At 44.8% G+C, this 22,077-nt stretch overlaps 1 protein-coding gene across 2 annotated transcripts in view; it reads left to right on the top strand.

The window, feature by feature from the left end:
* LOC123753944 (uncharacterized) overlaps window positions 1-22,077 on the top strand; it is a 260,619-nt gene that overhangs the window by 42,521 nt on the left and 196,021 nt on the right. For both annotated transcript variants that reach the window (XM_069308142.1, XM_069308152.1), the window contains 6 exons: window positions 1,224-1,361; window positions 3,720-3,924; window positions 10,732-10,794; window positions 10,897-11,059; window positions 16,314-16,386; window positions 16,942-17,097. In XM_069308142.1, coding sequence (XP_069164243.1) covers window positions 1,224-1,361; window positions 3,720-3,924; window positions 10,732-10,794; window positions 10,897-11,059; window positions 16,314-16,386; window positions 16,942-17,097 — 798 coding nt within the window. The remainder of the gene's footprint in view (window positions 1-1,223; window positions 1,362-3,719; window positions 3,925-10,731; window positions 10,795-10,896; window positions 11,060-16,313; window positions 16,387-16,941; window positions 17,098-22,077) is intronic.

Genomic DNA, 22,077 nt, shown 5'->3' with positions numbered 1-22,077 from the left:
AATGAATATCAGACCACTAGATGGTGTACCTGGCGGTTACCTAGTCTCTCCAGCCCCCCACTAGATGGTGTACCTGGCGGTTACCTAGTCTCTCCAGCCCCCCACTAGATGGTGTACCTGGCGGTTACCTAGTCTCTCCAGCCCCCCACTAGATGGTGTACCTGGCGGTTACCTAGTCTCTCCAGCCCCCCACTAGATGGTGTACCTGGCGGTTACCTAGTCTCTCCAGCCCCCCACTAGATGGTGTACCTGGCGGTTACCTAGTCTCTCCAGCCCCCCACTAGATGGTGTACCTGGCGGTTACCTAGTCTCTCCAGCCCCCCACTAGATGGTGTACCTGGCGGTTACCTAGTCTCTCCAGCCCCCCACTAGATGGTGTACCTGGCGGTTACCTAGTCTCTCCAGCCCCCCACTAGATGGTGTACCTGGCGGTTACCTAGTCTCTCCAGCCCCCCACTAGATGGTGTACCTGGCGGTTACCTAGTCTCTCCAGCCCCCCACTAGATGGTGTACCTGGCGGTTACCTAGTCTCTCCAGCCCCCCACTAGATGGTGTACCTGGCGGTTACCTAGTCTCTCCAGCCCCCCACTAGATGGTGTACCTGGCGGTTACCTAGTCTCTCCAGCCCCCCACTAGATGGTGTACCTGGCGGTTACCTAGTCTCTCCAGCCCCCCACTAGATGGTGTACCTGGCGGTTACCTAGTCTCTCCAGCCCCCCACCCCACCCCCAACCACTTTGGCTGGACGGTAGAGCGACAGTCCCTCTTCTTGCAGGTCGGTGTTCAATCCCCGACCATCCAAGTGGTTGGGCACTATTCCTTCCTACTCTATCCCATCCCAAATCCCTATCTTGATCCCTTTCAAGTGCTTCATAGTTATGATGACTTTACGCTTTCCTCTTATCTTACCTTACCTCCTCCTCCCTCCCTTCTGTCATCTAAATTTGTCTATGATGGCATCATTTACAGACGTTATCTGTAAATAATTTAATGTTAATATATTTAACTTCAAAAGCACCTAACTATCCTTTGTTATAACAACTTGATACATAGGTTCAAGAGCGCCTCAGTAAAACCCTCATATAGGTTAATATGAAAATGTGGTACAAACCTGCTAGATAGTGTATATTATGAGAGAGAGAGTTGGGAAATAGGCAGTTGTAGACGGTGGCCACGAGGGAAGAATGAGGTAGTGGATTATAATCAATGTTATGACCCATCAGGCAGATGTTTTTGGGACATGTGAGGTTCATTACAAGCATGAAGACTCTCGGACGGTGACCTGGCGTGACCTGACCCGGTGCTCACAGTTCTCCCTGGAGCTGGCCCTCGGCGCCCACCAGCTCCCCCTCCTTCACCTGGTATGTACATAATCTCACTTCTCATTCCCACTGGTGGTTCAGAATTGGTCTGTTATTATTATTATTATTATTATTATTATTATTATTATTATTATTATTATTATTATTATTATTTTCTACCACAGACGTGGCCACACATTTACAATGCTAACCAGCATATATACATTTTCTTCTGTCCTCCATGGACAGGGTTAGAGATGTGTTAAGCATATAGTTCAGGGGTTTATTCAATAATCAACCACAGAAGGTGATGCGGTGTTTTTAAAATGCTAAGTTAACCTACATACGTAAATACATAGATACACAGATTTACGTATGCCCTACATAAAGTGTTTGATGTGTCTTTTACATAGTGTCATTAATGTGCATTTACAGAGGTGAAATGTAATTCTGATCAGCTTCCATACATACTTTATACACATACATATACATACACACACACATATACGTACATATACATATATACATACATATATACACACGCATGCATTCACATACATTTGTCTCTTTTACTCTGACAGGGTGAGATAGCTGATAGAGAAACTAGTGTGCAATTAAGCACTTAATCACTGAAGATGATTAAGGTGCTTTTACAAGCTCAGGTTATATAGTTACATCATATGCATACATTGTATAATTGATACATCACATGGTTAATCTTGGGTATAAGTCCAATATATCATCAAGTGTTCCAGTACTCATATAGTAATTACACAGTTCAGCATACCAGCTGAACTTTCGCCCAGGAGGGCGAAAGTCAATCAATATGGGACATTTTACAATATAATGTTCAAGAGAGTGCATGTTATCTCTTTCACAAAGTTGACACATTTTGTACTCGACATTTGGATTTTGAGAAAGCTGTCAGATACGTCTATATCCCAGGCGTATTCTGGCCACTATAACATCACATTGCCGGGTTCTTGTTCTATTAGTCCCATATGTGAATGTCTCCTCACGATATCTATCATAATATTTAATGCTACAACTTTCAGATCTTTGTGAATTTGTTAGGTCGGGGAGATCTTCATTAGATATTTGTTTAAGTATTCTCTTTGTCACTGCTAATGAAACACCCATATCAATTTCTACCACTGGTTTTCTGCAGGCTGTCTTAGCAAGCATATCAACAGTGTCATGCCTTGAGATGCCAACATGTGATGGTATCCATAGGAATTTAATTTCAAATCTGTTTTCTTTAGCAGCTAAAACATTCATTCAAATATCACTGACTATTTTCTGGTTGTTACTACTATGTGCGTTCAATGCGAGGAGTGCACTCTGCGAGTCCACTGCCTTTGTCTTTTAAAAATTCAGTGGCCAGGTATATGCCTGCAAGTTGGTCATGGGTGTAAAGCTACACTTGCAAGGTATCATATATATGTATATGATACCTTGTATATGATATATAAGTATATGGAGCACCACTTGGCAAATTGAATTTAATGTTAATAAATGCCATGTTATGGAATGTGGAATAGGAGAACATAAACCCCACACAACCTATATATTATGTGAGAAATCTTTAAAGAATTCTGATAAAGAAAGAGATCTAGGGGTGGTTCTAGATAGAAAACTATCACCTGAGGACCAGATAAAGAATATTGTGCGAGGAGCCTATGCCACACTTTCTAACTTCAGAATTGCTTTTAAATACATGGATGGCGATATACTAAAGAAATTGTTCACGACTTTTGTTAGGCCAAAGCTAGAATATGCAGCGGTTGTGTGGTGCCCATATCTTAAGAAGCACATCAACAAACTGGAAAAGGTGCAAAGACATGCTAAGTGGCTCCCAGAACTGAAGGGCAAGAGCTACGAAGAGAGGTTAGAGGCATTAAATATGCCAAAACTGGAAGACAGAAGAAAAAGAGGTGATATGATCACTACATACAAAATAGTAACAGGAATTGATAAAATCGATAGGGAAGATTTCCTGAGACCTGGAACTTTAAGAACAAGAGGTCATAGATATAAACTAGCTAAACACAGATGCCGAAAAAATATAAGAAAATTCACTTTCGCAAACAGAGTGGTAGACGGTTGGAACAAGTTAGGTGAGAAGGTGGTGGCGGCCAAGACCATCAGTTGTTTCAAAGCGTTATATGGCAAAGAGTGCTGGGAAGACGGGACACCACGAGCGTAGCTCTCATCCTGTAACTACACTTAGGTAATTACACACACACACACACACACACACACACACACACACACACACACACACACACACACACACACACACACACACACACACACACACACACACTCACACACAGTGTTGTATTGTATGGAGTGAAAGGTATGAGGTGTGTGAAGAGGTGAGGTAAAGGTGTGTAAGACGTGAGGTGTGACCAACAGATGGTAGACGTGGCAGGCAGCAGCTCGGGCTGTGAGTACCGGTGGCGAGGCGGGGTCGGGGCCGTGCTGGACAGTCTCCACTGCTCAGACACGCTACTGTTGGCGCCAAGATACTCCAGTAGTGCTGCCAGCGTGCTCAACATCACCCTCAGCACCTCCCTCACGCACACAGCCACCGCCCCCTTCAACTCTGCTGATCATGAATGTAAGTCTTAGCTAAGAATGTCTCTTGTTTCAAGATTTTACCAGATACTTACAGAAAAAAACATATATCTATTGGTGTTGGGTTATCAGTCATTCCTCTCAGCATCAGAGATCTTCCAATGTTTGCACCCAGAGGTAAAAATGAATCATCTTGTGTTTGGTAATAAGAATTATTACTTAACTCTGCTCGAGGAAATTTCTTAGACACAAGAGCATTTGACATAAGTTTTATTGTTTTTATCGTATCGGCAAATTTATTCCTGAGCGTAATATTAACTTAATATGACCTTCCCCACTACCTTTCCAGTCCGTTGCCGTCGTGAGGGGGCTTGGTGGGCGGCTGCCGGGGTGTGATGCTCCTTGGGACAATCCTCTGTCCTTTTGGAGCCTTATGCTCCTGTTGCTGTCTTCTCAAATTGTGCTGGATGCCTGTTCCTCTTTCTTATGTTTCATTTTTCCTCCCCCTTCTCCTTTCTGAGTGTTAGTTCCTGCCGAATTTTTGACATTCTTGATTATTCAAGAATGGCAAAAAGTGTTTGTGGAGGCACACTCTCACCCGTAAAACTGTGGTACCCCGACGTTGTGAGAGCGAGGGGACGCTTTTATTGTCAAACTTTGCCTTTGTTGCTGAACCGGATCTCGACAGACTGACGGTTCTTAAGCTGGCGATTGCTGGGTGTATACCCACGTTGCACCCCTGGAGGGCCACCGCCATCTTGTCGGGTATCCTTTCCTCTAACTGTGGTTCTATGGTGGGTATGGGAACATGTTCGTGGATCAAATATTTGCCTATTCGTTTAGATGCCGATGCCTGACCCTCTTTAAACTTCTCAGGCTCGAGGGGTGGGCGACCAGGCCATCGAGTCAGACTGTAATGGAAGGCCGGGCTCTGTAGCCCCATTTACATTCGGCCCAGACTAAGCTGCTTCTCTGATTCTACCGACTACCCATCTCTGCTCCCCTCCCCACCTCTCTTTCAAGGTTGAGCCCCATGCCCCCAGTGGTGACCACCTCATCACCTGGAGTGACTACATCTCTCATTGTAACATCTGTCTCTTTTACCCCTCACCCCCTCCTACTGGGAGTATTTGGTGCTGTCACTTCAGCAATCACATGTGCATCTTTCCTTTCAGTTCTACTACATTCCAAGCTTTGTTTGGTCCTGCTACATGGACTAAGTAATATGATCTGTCATGTTGATTCTACACATCCTGATGATTTATTCATTCATAAACACCTAGTTGATTCAGTGGATACTTTTGACAATTTTAACCCCACTCGTACTCGTACTGGTACATGTGTCGTTGCAGCCCCTTCTCGCGAAACGGCTGACTGCTTAGCCTCATTGTCCTGCATTGGGGGAGACCCCGGTTCGGATTTCCAAAAATGCCCGGTTAAATGCCAGCATTGACACAGTTATTCTCCTGCACCATGTTGTGACTGGTGATAGGAAACTGAAAGACTGCCACAAGGATATCAAACATGTCCTTGAGGCCCAAGACCATTCTATCCTTTAGACTGATACCTTCACTCGACCCCTCTCGTGGTCGTCGTCGTCAGCCTCTTCGCATAGTGAAGATCACTTTTGATAGTAGGACCCTTCCATCTTCTGTCATTCTTGCTGGTGCCAGATGCTCCGTTAAGGAGTACATTCCCTATCCTCACCTCTGCTATAGGTGCTGGAGATTTGGACATGGTCCCCTGCAGGTGTGCAAAGCAGGTGTCTGTGCCTCTTGAGTGGAGACTCAGGTCATTATAAGACAGTGCTCTTCTTTCCAAGCTCACTGCATCAATTGTGGTGGCGCCTACCCTACCTTCTCCCGCGCATGTGTGCACTACAAATTTAAGGAAGCCATCCTCAATTTTAAACATCGCAATCATTTATCTTTTCCTAAGGCGAGACGCCAAGTATGCAGTCTTTCCATTTTCTCCGGAATGTCTTATGCTCATGCGTTGCATTCTACTTCTTCTCGCTCTCTCACATTTTTTCAGTTTCGCAACCGTTTCGAGCCCTTGGACCCGGACACCTCCACCACCACCTCACCTGCTCCTTTGCGTTGTGAGCCCGAAGGTCTTCCTCCTAGTTCTTCGTCTGGTGTTTCCTTCCTTCCTTCCACCTCTGCCCTGTCTTCTGTGCCCTCTTTCTCTTCTTGCCCAATCCATCTTCTCAACCTCCCTCTGTCATGTGGTCCTCCACAATGTCTGTCCATCCAGGCCGTTGTCCATCCTTCTCCCAGCCATGTTCATGTTTCCCGCTCCCGTTCTCCTTCTCCTGTTGAGACTGTCGAGGCTGTCGTCCAATACATTGCTGTTGGTACACCTGTCTCTTTATGTCCGGAACGTAAATCTGACTCCTCTCTTTCCTCACCGGCAGGTAAGAAGGCATTGCTCTCTTCCCCACCTTTCATCCCGGACTCTATTCTTTTATCCGCTCCCATTTCAGTGGCGGAGTCCCCTGCCTCAGCTATAAAGGTTCCTATGGTCCTCGATTCTCTTGGATGCTGCCCTAAATCCAGTTCACTCCTCTATTTGTTACCCTTCCTCCCCCCCCCTCCCCCAGATTCCCTTGACCGCACCTCTCCAATGCCTCCTCCCACTCCGGACTCTGTCAGTCCACCACTGGTCATCCCACTGCTCCCTTGACTCCATCGTCCTTGCTAGATTTACCTATTCCCCATAACCCAGATTTCACTGATTCTGATCTTGCTTAGTATACTGTGTTCTTCTTTGCCTTTGTTTCTCCCTTGCTCTCTGTTTGTTATCTCTTTTTTTAACAATGTATATTCTTCAATGGAATACTAGTGGATTTTATGCCAACTTCCATGAACTCCAACCTCTGATAACGCAGTTTTCATTACTTTGTGTCTGTCTTCAGGACAGACACAAAGCTTGGCCGATGAGTAGTGCATGTCTTGGTCACTTTCGTGATTATTCCTCTCTCTTCTTCCCTCCAGTTTTTGCTGGCGCCCATAGCTCTACTGCTCTCTTGATCCGTCTTGATATTCTTTTCGTCCCCCTACTTTTTCAGTCGCGCATTCGGTGTTCTGCGGCCCATATCTTTGTGATTAAATGGTATACAGTTTGCTCCATTTATCTTTCCCAAAATGTCCCACCTTCTCTTCCTGATCTTGAACATCTGTTGGACTCCTTACTGTGCTCCTTTTGGGTGTTTTTAATTGTTGGCATACCCTCTGGAGCGATGTTCTGACAAATACCCGGGGCCTCCTTCATGAACCAATTGTCCTCTCTTCTTTTCTCTTCTGAATTCCAGTGAACCCACTCATGTCAACTCACACACTCGCACCTTCTCCTGTCTTGATCTTTCTCTCTGCTCATCTTCTCTTAATTTAGATTTCACATGGTGGGTTCTTGATGACCTCTATAAGCGACCATTTCCCCATCCTGATCACTTTTTTCTATTTTCACCCTCACCTCTCCTTCCCTAGGTGGCAGCTTGCCAAAGCTGACTGAAATCTATTCGCCCTACATGCCACTCTTTCTATTCTTTCCGATCTGCCTCTCCCTCAAGCCCTCCCCCTTTTTAATGACACCATATCAGATGCTGCCCTCCACTCTGTTCCTTGCTCTACCTTCCTTGGCACGCAAAGTACATTCCCTGGTGGAATACAGACTATGCTCGGGCTGTCCGCCATAAGCGTACAGCCTGGAAGAAACATCGACGGCATCAAACGGCTGCTTCTTTTCTTTTGTTTTGGAAGGCGAGTGCGGTGGCCCGTAGGGCTGTACGGCTAAATGTGAGAATTGGAAATCTTATGTCTTCGCCATTACGACCGACACTTCTCTGCCCTTGATCTGGAAGAAAATTCGTAAGATAGCTGGTATATTTGTTCCAGATGTCTCGCCAATCCTTCACCTCCATGGTTCTATTGTGGCAGATCCAGTGTCAATCGTGTCCAAACTGTGTTCTCACTTTTCGACTATTAGCTCTGGTTCTCATCTTCTTTTATTTGTAAGCCCCTTCTTGAATCGTGTCCCTGAGATTTTTGCACGCATCTCCAGCTTCCCTATAACGATCCCTTCTCTCCTCTCTCTCTCTCTGAACTCCAGTCTGCCCTGACCCTCTATGGTTCAATGGCAGCGGGCTCAGATAACATTCATCATGAGATGCCTTGCCATCTCCCCCCCATGCACGGTTCAGTATTTACCCAATCTGTGTAATCTTATCTGGGAATCGTCGTCAGTCCCTGAGGACTGGTTTGAGGCCGTTGTTCTTCCTATTCGGAAACCAGAATCTCTAGGGGCATTCCTTAAGGACTTCCACCCCATTGCCCTCACAAGTTGGGTCTGCAAACTCTTGAACGTATGGTCAATGCTCATCTCAATTTGGCTTTTGCAAGTATTGCAGTATGACTGATGTCTTGGTGAATTTGTAGGTCAATATTCGAACTGCCTTTGCTGCAAAGATCTGTGTTGTTGATGCTGTTCTTTTTGACCTGGAAAAGGCGTATGACATTACCTGGAGATACCATGCTCTGCCCCAACTCCGTTCTTTTGGCCTTCCTGGCAATCTCCCTCTCTTCCTACAAGGCTTCCTCTCTAGTCGTTCCTTTAGTGAGGCTTGGTGTCACTCTCTCTGCCTCTTTCGCCAATACGAAGGTGTACCTCATGGTAGTATTCTGATCACTACTCGTTTCCTGGTTGCCCTGAATGTTCTTTCCTCCTTCCCCTCTGGCATTTTCTCTGCTCTCTATGTTGACGATCTTACCCATTCCTGTCACTGTGATGACTCGCCTTCCCTTTATCGACGGCTTCAACTTGAGATTGATGCCGTGTCGTCCTGGGCCACCAATCATGGCTTCAAGTTCTAAACAATTAAAACTTGTGCTATGACTTTTACTCGAAAGCAGGTCATTCTTCGTCCCCCTTTGTCACTTTATGGTAATCCCCTTTTGTACAAAGATTCTGCTAAGCTTTTGGGGCTAATCTTTGACAATCGTTTGTCTTACCTCCAAGTTGAATGCTCTAAAGCCCTTAACTTAAGGTCTTATCCCATACTTCCTGGGGAGCTGATGGATGCACGCTCCTCTCTTTACATTCCTCTCTTGTGCTGTCTAAACATGATTATGTTTGTCTTGCTTACTCGTCTGTTTCTCCCTCAACTCTTCGTAGTCGTGATGCTCTGCACCATACTGGGTTATGCCTTAGGCTCAGTTGCCTTTCGTTCGACTCCTACCCTAAGCCTGTATGTTGTAACCGGCGTCCTCTCTCTCCAGGATCACCGTGATCGCTTCTGTTAGCGGTCTGTCGCTACCGTGTGCTGACCTTGCAACACCCTCACTGTCGCCCATGTCGTGCCTTGACCGTTACCCCCCTCCCCCTCCCCCCCCGCTTTACCTATAATCCCTGTTCTCTTTCACCTCCCCTACATTTTTCTGTATGGTTGTCTAGCCTGCATGGTTCTCTTTTGGTTCACGTTACCAATATTTTTTCTCCTGTCGTTCCGTCGTCTCCCCATGGAGGTTTCTCCTTCCTAAGTTCTGTAAAACCCTAACCCACGTGACTAAAGTTAATACTGTTCTAACAGTTCTGAAGTTCCTTTTCCGTGTGCCCTTTTCCTCGCACTCCTGCTCCATCTCCGTCTTCACAGATGGGTCTCTCTGCAAATGGTGTAGTCTACTGTTGTTTTACCTGACCACACACCTATGTGTCACCTGCATCCAGATTTTAGCATCATCACTGCAGAACTTTCTGCTATTGTGTGCTCTGACAACTGCTTCATCGTTGTAAATCTTCCTTTGTTGTCCTCATGGCTCTGGAGTCCTTTAATCCAGTCCATCCTGTGGTAGTAGAAATTCAACATTGGGTGCTCATCTCCAACAGATTTAAGACAGTGGAGTTTTGCTGGGTTCCCAGGTAAATTGGTGTGTCCTTAAATGAGCTTGTGGATGCTGCCCCTAAGGAGGTTATCAGCATTTGTCCCATCTCCCGCATAGGTGTTCCTTGTTTCGACTTCAACCCGGTTATTCATTCCTCAGTCCTAGCCCGTTGGCAGGGTCGTTGGTCTTCTGTTACTGGTAATAAATTGCGTGCTCTTAAGGGTAGCGTGTCCTAATGGTCTTCCTCCTACCACCGTAACCGGCAGTGAGGAATCGGCTCTGGCGAGGTTGTGTATTGGCCATACACGTTAAATTCACGGGTTCTTAATGGATCGACGTTCTGCTCCTTATTGTCCAAACTGCATTGTCCATCTTACGGTCGTGCATATCCTTGTTGAATGTCCTGACTTTCAGGACGAGCGTACTTCTTGCTTCCCGACCGTCCCTTGCTGTCACCTGTCCCTTGATAGCATTCTTGGTGTACCGGACACCTTTGATGTTGTTCGCCTTATGCGCTTTTGTTCTCGTATTGACATCCTTAGTGATATTGAGCGCCTTTTGAATATCCCGCACATTTGATGGTGCTACATAGCCTTCCCGGCTTGGTGCCTTCTTTTGATAATTACTTACAATATAATCTTTCTAATATAATATAATCTATAATCTTGTTAATATAATCTTACTAATAGTTAGCCTTATATTTAGTAGAAGTAGTGCATAGTTTGCTGTCTTATTCCTAACAAAAATAATAAGATTTCTAAATATTTGAAAGAGAGTAAAGTAAAAAAAATCCAAAAAACAACTCCCAAAAATTAATTGTGAGCATTTGTTGATAAATGAGGAATGTGGAGTTTTGTTTCCCGACTGGAAGTAGTGTTATTAAAGACGACGTTTCGTCTGTAAGGTTTTTATTTATTTCTGAGAAATTACTCACCACAAATGTAGAGATAAACGAAGAACATATTTTTCAGACATTCAAGAAGCGACGGAAACAACAGACCTGACGTATCAACTTCCGTCATATCAGGAAGACGGTAAGATGATAATTATGCTGCTTGCACCAAGTACACTGAGATACACATTCATATTCCCACCCTTAAGCGACAATCGTTGTGACTACCTATCGCTTCTTCCAGGCGAAGATGAGCTGGCGGAGCTGGTGGAGGAGGTGTGCTCAAGTGAAGGTGACGGACGTCTTACAGGCGACGTCTTGCAGAAGATGTCACAGCTGTTGAAGGTTCTCTCTCGCACCAGGGCCGAGATGCCTCGCCTAGCTCCCACCTGCCCCGCTAACGTCAGGTAAACTTGTTATATTGTAAACTCACATTTATACTGTGTACAGGGTGAGGTGTGTGCAGGCGATGAGTCACAATAACGTGGCTGAAGTATGTTGACTAGACCACACACTAGAAGTTGAAGGGACGACGACGTTTCGGTCCGTCCTGGACCATTCTCAAGTCGACTTGAGAATGGTCCAGGACGGACCGAAACGTCGTCGTGTGTGTGTGTGCATAGTCTTCATGTGGTCCGTTGACCTTTGTCTCCTTGTTACAAGGATACATGCTCCAGACTCCAGGATACATGCTCCAGACTCCAGGATACATGCTCCAGACTCCAGGATACATGCTCCAGACTCCAGGATACATGCTCCAGACTCCAGGATACATGCTCCAGACTCCAGGATACATGCTCCAGACTCCAGGATACATGCTCCAGACTCCAGGATACATGCTCCAGACTCCAGGATACATGCTCCAGACTCCAGGATACATGCTCCAGACTCCAGTCACCGAGGAATGAACACTCAAAATAAATTTGCATAACATAGTATTAAATTATCCTGCCATTGAGCTCCCACTATTTAAAGAAGGTACAATGGCTTTGAGAGATTACATAATACTGATGATTTTACATTCTTGGAAAGCCACTAAGACGCATAGCATTACGGGCAGGAACTATTCCCCTGTATTCACCTAGTACTCACCTAGCACTCACCTAGTACTCACCTAGTACTCACCTAGTACTCATCTAGTGCTCCCCTAGTACTCACCTAGTACTCACCTAGTACTCATCTAGTACTCACCTAGTACTCATCTAGTACTCACCTAATACTCACCTAGTACTCACCTAGTACTCACCTAGTACTCATCTAGTGCTCCCCTAGTACTCACCTAGTACTCATCTAGTACTCACCTAGTACTCATCTAGTACTCACCTAGTACTCATCTAGTACTCACCTAATACTCACCTAGTACTCACCTAGTACTCACCTAGTACTCATCTAGTGCTCCCCTAGTACTCACCTAGTACTCATCTAGTACTCACCTAGTTATCACCTAGTACTCATCTAGTACTCACTTAGTTCTCATCTAGTACTCACCTAGTACTCATCTAGTACTCACCTAGTTATCACCTAGTACTCACCTAGTACTCACCTAGTACTCATCTAGTACTCACCTAGTACTCATCCAGTACTCACCTAGTACTCACCTAGTACTCACCTAGTACTCATCTAGTACTCACCTAGTACTCATCTAGTACTCTCCTAGTACTCGCCTGTCTGCCTCTTCTCAGGTTACGTGTTTGGCTTTAGGCCTGTGAACCGCGGATAATTCATTAAGCCAACCACAATAGTTTACTAACCAGCCAGCAAGAAGACTTCCGTCCAAAACACAGTTCAGGACTAAGGTAAACTCGCAGAATGTGTACACCAAAAAGCGGGTTACCTCTCGCTGCGAGCTCCCTTCTTGAGCTGGCTAGTTTACAACAGTTTACTGGCGACTGACGACGTGTTAGAATATCACCAGTCAATATTTCTGGGGCACCAGGAATTAGTAATTTGCTCTCCGATGTGGTACATGAGGGTACAGTGACGACGATGAGGTACATGAGGGTACAGTGACGACGATGAGGTACATGAGGGTACAGTGACGACGATGAGGTACATGAGGCTACAGTGACGACGATGAGGTACATGACGGTACAGTGACGACGATGAGGTACATGAGGGTACAGTGACGACGATGAGGTACATGAGGGTACAGTGACGACGATGAGGTACATGACGGTACAGTGACGACGATGAGGTACATGAGGGTACAGTGACGACGATGAGGTACATGAGGGTACAGTGACGACGATGTGGTACATGAGGGTACAGTGACGACGATGAGGTACATGACGGTACAGTGACGAAGATGTGGTACATGAGGGTACAGTGACGACGATGTGGTACATGAGGGTACAGTGACGACGATGAGGTACATGACGGTACAGTGACGACGATGAGGTACATGACGGTACAGTGACGACGATGAGGTACATGACGGTACAGTGACGATGATGGGGTACATGACGGTACAGTGACGACGATGAGGTACATGACGGTACAGTGACGATTATGGGGTACATGACGGTACAGTGACGACGATGGGGTACATGACGGTACAGTGACGACGATGAGGTACATGACGGTACAATGACAACGATGTGGTACATGAGGGTACAGTGACGACGATGAGGTACATGACGGTACAGTGACGACGATGTGGTACATGACGGTACAGTGACGACGATGAGGTACATGACGGTACAGTGACGAAGATGTGGTATATGAGGGTACAGTGACGACGATGAGGTACATGACGGTACAGTGACGAAGATGTGGTACATGACGGTACAGTGACGACGATGAGGTACATGACTGTACAGTGACGATGATGTTGTACATGACGGTACAGTGACGACGATGAGGTACATGACGGCACAGTGACGACGATGTGATACATGACGGTACAGTGACGAAGATGTGGTACATGACGGTACAGTGACGACGATGAGGTACATGAGGGTACAGTGACGACGATGGGGTACATGACGGTACAGTGACGATGATGTGGTACATGACGGTACAGTGACGACGATGAGGTACATGACGGTACAGTGACGAAGATGTGGTATATGACGGTACAGTGACGACTGGGTACATGACGGTACAGTGATGGTACATGAGGGTACAGTGATGGTACATGACGGTACAGTGATGGTACATGACGGTACAGTGATGGTACGATACATAGTGGGATGTACAACTCAGTGGCAAGTTTTGGGGCCCAGGAAAGTAGACACTTTAGTGGCAAGTTTTAAGTTTTAGTGGGAGCTCCTGCCTGATCACCTTATCAAAGTACACATAACCTCTCCTTCAATACTCGTGTTTACCTCTCTGTGTAAATAATCACTCATTCGTTAATTATCACACGGTCATAACACACCTTATCTTCCCCCTCCCCCCATGCCCCCCCCCCCACGCCCGTCCGCTCTCTTATCTCCCTCTTACTCCAACTCTCCCTCTCTCCCTCCTTTCTTTCCTCCATATCTCCCCCTCTCCCCTCCCCCTAACCCTGCACCAACTCTCCCCCTCAGCTGACCCCTTCCCCAACTCGCCCAACCCTCCCCTCTCAAGAATGTAAAATTTAGTTGTTGTTCAATAATCTTACTGTACTCGTCTTCTCCCCATTTTCTTAAACTATCCTTCCAAATGTCTACTCCACATTTTCTCCGGTTACTACGTGCTCTACATGTTCTGCTAATGTTCACAGCATGTTCTCTGCAAGTTCAATTCATATTTTCACCTGTTTCTCCATGTTCTTCGCATCCTCTTTCATGTTCTCAACAAATTCCCCTCATGTTCTGTGTTTTTTCATATTCTACATGTTCTCAGAATGTTCTTCACATTTTCGTTGTTCATCCTTTGTAGACTCTATATATTCTTTTTCATGTTTTCATGTTCTCTGCATGTTCATATTCACCGTATGTTCACTGTGTTCATCGATGTTCCCCACATGTTCACTGTGTTCATCGATGTTCCCCACATGTTCACTGTGTTCATGGATGTTCCCCGCGTGTTCACTGTGTTCATGGATGTTCCCCGCATGTTCACTGTGTTCATGGATGTTCCCCGCGTGTTCACTGTGTTCATCGAACTCTTACAGGTTCTTTAAAATCAAATATACAATTGCTTGTGTCCAGTAACTAGTTCTTTGTCAAATATTACCAACCTCATTACTCTTCCCCCAACAAATTTAGTTACAATTTATTAAGCTATTTACAAATTATTTATTACAATGTATTTATTTACTTATTTACCAAGGTTTATTTAAAAAAAAAATGTCAATATCTTTCTGCTTAACAACTTATTATTTCTTACCAACACTGTTCTTAAACAAATCTGCACTTTATACGGTAACAAACTTACCAAGACAATCTTTTCTTAACGTTTCTTAACTAAAATCATTCTTCCTTCAACTTTAGAAAGTCACGTTCGTCATTATTACATAATTTCTTAACTAAAATAACCCTTCAGTCAACTAAACATACTCATGTTCCTCACCTTGCAACACTTTTCTAACAGCCTTTATGCATCGTGGAGTAAGAAAAAATAGCTAAAGGGATCTTGCAACACTGTTCTTAACTAAACTTATTCTTCACACAACTGAAAATAGGCAAGTGTAACTTCTTTCAACACTTTCTTAACTACCATTATACTTCATTTAACTTTAAATATATCAGATACATCATCTTCACATCATGTCTTAACTAATGTTACTATCCAATACATCTACTACTACTACTACTGCCACTACTACTATTCCTGCTACTGCTCGGTGTGCTACTACTACTGCCACTACTACTATTCCTGCTACTGCTCGGTGTGCTACTACTACTGCCACTACTACTATTCCTGCTACTGCTAGGTGTGCTACTACTACTGCCACCACTACTATTCCTGCTACTGCTAGGTGTGCTACTACTACTACTATTCCTGCTACTGCTAGGTGTGCTACTACTACTGCCACTACTACTATTCCTGCTACTGCTACGTATGCTACTACTACTGCCACCACTACTATTCCTGCTACTGCTAGGTGTGCTACTACTACTGCCACTACTACTATTCCTGCTACTGCTACGTATGCTACTACTACTGCCACCACTACTATTCCTGCTACTGCTAGGTGTGCTACTACTACTGCCACCACTACTATTCCTGCTACTGCTACGTATGCTACTACTACTGCCACTACTACTATTCCTGCTACTGCTAGGTGTGCTACTACTACTACCACTACTACTATTCCTGCTACTGCTACGTGTGCTACTACTACTGCCACTACTACTATTCCTGCTACTGCTAGGTGTGCTACTACTACTACCACTACTACTATTCCTGCTACTGCTAGGTGTGCTACTACTACTACCACTACTACTATTCCTGCTACTGCTAGGTGTGCTACTACTACTACCACTACTACTATTCCTGCTACTGCTAGGTGTGCTACTACTACTACCACTACTACTATTCCTGCTACTGCTAGGTGTGCTACTACTACTACCACTACTACTATTCCTGCTACTGCTAGGTGTGCTACTACTACTACCACTACTACTATTCCTGCTACTGCTAGGTGTGCTACTACTACTACCACTACTACTATTCCTGCTACTGCTAGGTGTACTACTACTACTGTAACACTAATGCGTAGCTTACTTACAGGCAGCTGGTTGGTGTTGGGTCAGCGGTGGTGGGCGGCCCTCGCTTCCTGCACTTCTTCGTCACTCAGCTGGCTGTGAGTACCACTTTATCCTCACTCAGCTGGCTGTGAGTACCACTTTATCCTCACTCAGCTGGCTGTGAGTACCACTTTATCCTCACTCACCTGGCTGTGAGTACCACTTTATCCTCACTCACCTGGCTGTGAGTACCACTTTATCCTCACTCAGCTGGCTGTGAGTACCACTGTATCCTCACTCAGCTGGCTGTGAGTACCACTTTATCCTCACTCAGCTGGCTGTGAGTACCACTTTATCCTCACTCACCTGGCTGTGAGTACCACTTTATCCTCACTCACCTGGCTATGAGTACCACTCATTTCTCACTCACCTGGCTGTGAGTACCACTTTATCCTCACTCACCTGGCTATGAGTACCACTCATTCCTCACTCACCTGGCTGTGAGTACCACTTTATCCTCACTCACCTGGCTGTGAGTACCACTTTATCCTCACTCAGTTGGCTGTGAGTACCACTCATTCCTCACTCACCTGGCTGTGAGTACCACTTTATCCTCACTCACCTGGCTATGTGTGGTCACTCCCCTGAACACAGGTGTGTGTGTTTTACAGGAGCTGTCGCGGGAGGCTGATGCTCCTGTGAGGATGGGCGAGGACCTGTTGTTCACCACGGCTCTGAGGAGCCTGGTCAGTAGCGACCACCCCGCCGCCCGCCACCTCCCACACGACTTCTTCCTGCGTCGGGAGAACCAGATGGTCTACGAGGAGGTGAGGTAGCCTCTTGTAGAGTTCTAGTGGGATACCCGGCATTATCCGGGTGTCCCCTGTCTGTCTGTCTTTGTCTGTCTGTCTGTCTGTCTGTCTGTCTGTCTGTCTGTCTGTCTGTCTGTCTGTCTGTCTGTCTGTCTGTCTGTCTGTCTGTCTGTCTTTGTCTGTCTGTCTGTCTGTCTGTCTGTCTGTCTGTCTGTCTGTCTGTCTGTCTGTCTGTCTGTCTGTCTGTCTGTCTGTCTGTCTGTCTGTCTTTGTCTGTCTGTTTGTCTGTCTGTCTGTCTCTCTGTCTGTCTGTCTGTCTGTCTGTCTGTCTCTCTGTCTGTCTGTCTGTCTGTCTGTCTGTCTGTCTGTCTGTCTGTCTGTCTGTCTGTCTGTCTGTCTGTCTGTCTGTCTGTCTTTGTCTGTCTGTCTGTCTGTCTGTCTGTCTGTCTGTCTGTCTGTCTGTCTGTCTGTCTGTCTGTCTGTCTGTCTGCCTGTCCACCTATCTGTACATCCATCCATTCATATATCCATCCATATCTACCCATCCTTCTCGCTCCCTTGTCCCTTCCCCTCGTTCTCTCTCTCTCTCTTCTCCCCTCCAACCCCCATTTCTCACTTCTCTCAGCAAATATATTATGAAGAAGCACTCACACCACTGTATGGGGTCTCAGCAATTCTCACACCACTGTATGGGGTCTCAGCAATTTTCACACCACTGTATGGGGTCTCAGCAATTCAACCTGTTCTCGGAGATGATATCCTCTGGAAGCAATAGATTCAAAGCCACTACATAATTACTGCTAATATCTATTCTGTCCCTGGTTAAGTTATTTTAAGGTTTGGTTAGGTTGGGTTAGGTTTCATTATTTTTGGTTACGTTAATACGATGTAATATTGTCCAAATTTATGAAATATGGAATTCGAAAACTAAGTGAATTTAGTTTACAGAAAACCAAATTTTTCAAACTGTTTAAAAGAAAATTTATTCAGTATATATTTCTTACATTTTAAACAAACGATGTATAATGCAATAAAGTTGTAACATGAGAATATTCTGTTTAGGATAAAGGTTCACTTGCCAGTTTACAAGTACACTATTATTGGAACCTTAATAGTATGCATTTAGACCATCACAAATATCTAGATAGCTACCACTGTGGTTTGACATGGGGTTTGGTGTCTCGGTCTAATGGATTTGCTCTGAGAACGGGCTGAAGAAATTGTATTATGAAATTAAAACTCCATGTTAATCACACACCATATTTCGTGCTTGCCTCCATGAAAATGTTGGGTGTTTGTTATTGATAATATTACTTAAGGCATTTAACTTAAGTTTGTCGGGGTAGTTCTATGTCCGTCCCGCACCCCAGACCATTTCCCCTGCAAGTTTGGGTGAGGCTAGACTGCAATACTGAACAGAGTAACAGAAGTTACTCTTCTCTCACGGTATTGAGGGGGTACAAAAACTAATAGAATGACAACCTGTATTCCAGGTATATAGAATGAGACAGTATAGGTGGCTGGTGGTGTATCCTACACATGTGTTGAGACGAAGGCGGCTGGTACACTGTGAAACACTGGGTGCACTTAATAAACATAAGATAAAGGCCTGTAAATATTATGGCTTTGTACTCTTGGTAACAGCTTGGGTGACAGCTTCTTCCCCGTAACAACCTACCCTGGCTTTGCGCCCTGGAGAGGCCACTCCAGACCGACAACCAGAGCGCAACTCCATAGTCTCCTGAGACTGATGGATGCCTACTTCTTCTACTATTTCTACTGATTCATCCATAATCTTACCCGCCCTGAAGTTCCTGTACCCGCGCATCTAACATCAGACTACACGTTATCAAACAGTTGGAGTAGCCTAGTGCCAGATTGTTCATAGCTCTGCTATGTTTCTTCAATTGATTGTTTCGAAAATGCTGGGTTAAAATTGATTTTTCTTTTTTTTGGGAGATAATTTGTGTGTAACATACATTAATTCCTACAGTCGCATGTGTATTAACCGAGGCGGCTGTAGGTGAATACACATGCTTCCACCCATGCCCCCCTTGTTCTGTTCCATGCCCCCCTTGTTCTGTTCCATGCCCCCCTTGTTCTGTTGGTATTCAGTGTGAATATGCCAGCTATATCCACTCTGTTAATTCCCTAAGTATTTTATGTGTCTCTATCATGTTTTCTCGCCCCCTCCTTTTTTCCGGCGTCGTTAGGTTCATTTCTTAAAGTCGCTCATCATACCCCATCTCTTGTAACTCTGGGACGAGCCTAGTCGCAAACTTCTGAACCTTTACAGAACCTTTTCCTTGCGTATTTCTTCCAACTCATCCTCATGTTTAGATGTTAGTTTTTGTAACTGTGCGCCATAGTACAAACATTGACGTTCTAAGCAATTAGATAGTTGAACTTTGTACTATTCATTTTATAAAATCAGAAAAACTGAAACTCAAAAACAAACTTAAATATTCCTAGGCCTAGTATAGCACACATATGTATTATATTAGGCCTCAGATAGTGTGTATTAAGCCTAGGAAGATTAGGTTAGGTTAAATTAGCTTGTCTTTACATCATAAGCAGAAAATCGTTATCCGTTTTGTCCAAATTCAATAGTACATATTTCTCCTTTCTTATTGCGTTATATGTCGGTATGTGTACTATGGTCTTCTTCCTTACTATAAGTACTACCAAAACAGGAGGATGGGCTGGTTTCTTCAGGTGGGGCCTCAATGATGGGGCTGCATACTCTAAGACTGGTCTCACGTAGGCAGTGTAAAGCGCTCTAAATGCCTCCTTATTTAAGTTTCTAAATTATGTCTAACTTTTGCTAGCGTAGAGTACGCTGCTGACGTTATCCAATTTGTGTGCCTCTGGAGTATGATGTGGTGTTACGTTCACTCCAAGGTCTCAAGAGTCGTTACATTTAGCTAGTGTCCCGTTCATTGTGTACTATCCCTTTGGTCTCCCGTCTCATATTCCCTCCAACCATCTCTCATTTTTCTCCAGTCATCTCTGCAACTTGTTCAAGTTCTCTTGAAGGATCCTACAATCCGCATCTGTAACAACTCGTCTAATTAATTTTGCATCATCCACAAACATCGACATATTGGACAGAACTCCTGTAAACATGTCGCTTACGCAAATTAAAAATATGATTGGTTCCAGCACCGATCCCTGAGGTACTCCACTCGTTACTGCTCGCTAGTCCGACTTCTTACCCCCTTACTGTTACTCTCTGTCTCCTGCCAGTTAGGTAATCCCTTACCCATGCTAGGGCTTTCCACTTTCTCCCGCCTGCCTCTCAAGTTTTCATAGTAATCTCCTGTGAAGTACTGTATTAAAGGCTTTTTGGCAGTCCAGAAATGTGCAATCAGCCCATCCTTCCCCGTCCTGCCTTATTCTTGTTACTTTATCATAGAGTTCCAGAGAGATTGTTCGGAATGATTTCCCTTCCCTGAACCCATGTTGGTGTTTGTTTACATATGTAATATTTTCTAAGTGTGTATTAAACCAGTCTTAACTTGATTATTTTTTCAAGTACTTTGCTGGAATGCTGTTAGTGATACTGGTTTGCAGTTCAGTACCTCTTCTTTCATTTCTTCAGAATTGTTACCACATTTGCCTTCTTCCAGCAACTGGGCAACTCTCCTTTCGTAAGCGACTCATTAGGGTTCCTTGCTAGAAGCACGGTGAGCGTCTGCGCTGCCTCTTTTAGTATCCACGGTGATACATTGTCTGGTCCAACTGCTTTAGTTTCATCCAGTGTTATCAGCCGTTTCATTACCACTTCTGTTGTCACTTCTATATCCCTTAGTCTCTCATCTTCGATCACCTCCTCAACTAACAATGGGAGCTGCTCAAGTTCGGTTGTGAACACTCCATGGAAACTGGCATTCAATGCCTCACAGATTTCCTTGTCGCTTTCTGTATATGCCACTTCTGTTTTCCTTAGTCTTGTCACTTGGTCGGTCACCAATATTTTCCTTCATATATGACGCAAATTATGTATTAATTTACGTTATTTTGTATAGCAATATTGTTCTCGTAATTTCTTGCCAATACACTCCTTATATTTACATATGCGCTCCTAGCTCTGTTGCATCTATTCCGGAATTCCTCTGTCCTTTATATCTTCCTCCTGCTTCTCATTTTGCTTCCTGGCACTGTCTATTAAACTATGGGTTTTTACATTCACTCCTATGTTTTTCTTTTACTGCTGGTATGAAACACACTTCGGCCTCCTTGCATTTCCATTTGACTAGGTCCATCATATCTTGTTCTTCTTAAGGTCTGCCTCCCACTGCACTGTTCCCAGATATTCCCTCTTCTTCCTCTGTGTGTGTGTGTGTACCTATCTAGTTGTACTTACCTACTTGTGCTTGCGGGGGATGAGCTCTGACTCTTTGGTTCCCGTCTTTCAACCGTCAATCAACTGATGTACAGATTCCTGAGCCTACTGGGCTCTATCATATCTACATTTAAAACTGTGTATGAAGTCAGCCTCCACCACATCACTACTTAATGCATTCCACCTGTTAACTACTCTGACACTGAAAAAGTTCTTTCTAACGTCCCTGTGGCTCATTTGGGTACTCAGTTTCCACTAGTGTGTGTGTGTGTGTGTGTGTGTGTGTGTGTACTCACCTAGTTGTACTCACCTAGTTGTGCTTGCGGGGGTTGAGCTCTGGCTCTTTGGTCCCGCCTCTCAACCGTCAATCAACAGGTGTACAGATTCCTGAGCCTATTGGGCTCTATCATATCTACACTTGAAACTGTGTATGGAGTCAGCCTCCACCACATCACTTCCTAATGCATTCCATTTGTCAACCACTCTGACATTAAAAAAGTTCTTTCTAATATCTCTGTGGCTCATTTGGGCACTCAGTTTCCACCTGTGTCCCCTAGTGCGTGTGCCCCTTGTGTTAAACAGCCTGTCTTTATCAACCCTGTCGATTCCCTTGAGGATCTTGAATGTGGTGATCATGTCCCCCCTAACTC

The sequence above is a fragment of the Procambarus clarkii genome, chromosome 6, assembly GCF_040958095.1.
Source record: "Procambarus clarkii isolate CNS0578487 chromosome 6, FALCON_Pclarkii_2.0, whole genome shotgun sequence".
Lineage (NCBI taxonomy): Eukaryota > Metazoa > Arthropoda > Malacostraca > Decapoda > Cambaridae > Procambarus > Procambarus clarkii.
Note: the sequence above shows the minus strand (reverse complement) of the source record. Positions and strands in the feature narration are given on the sequence as shown.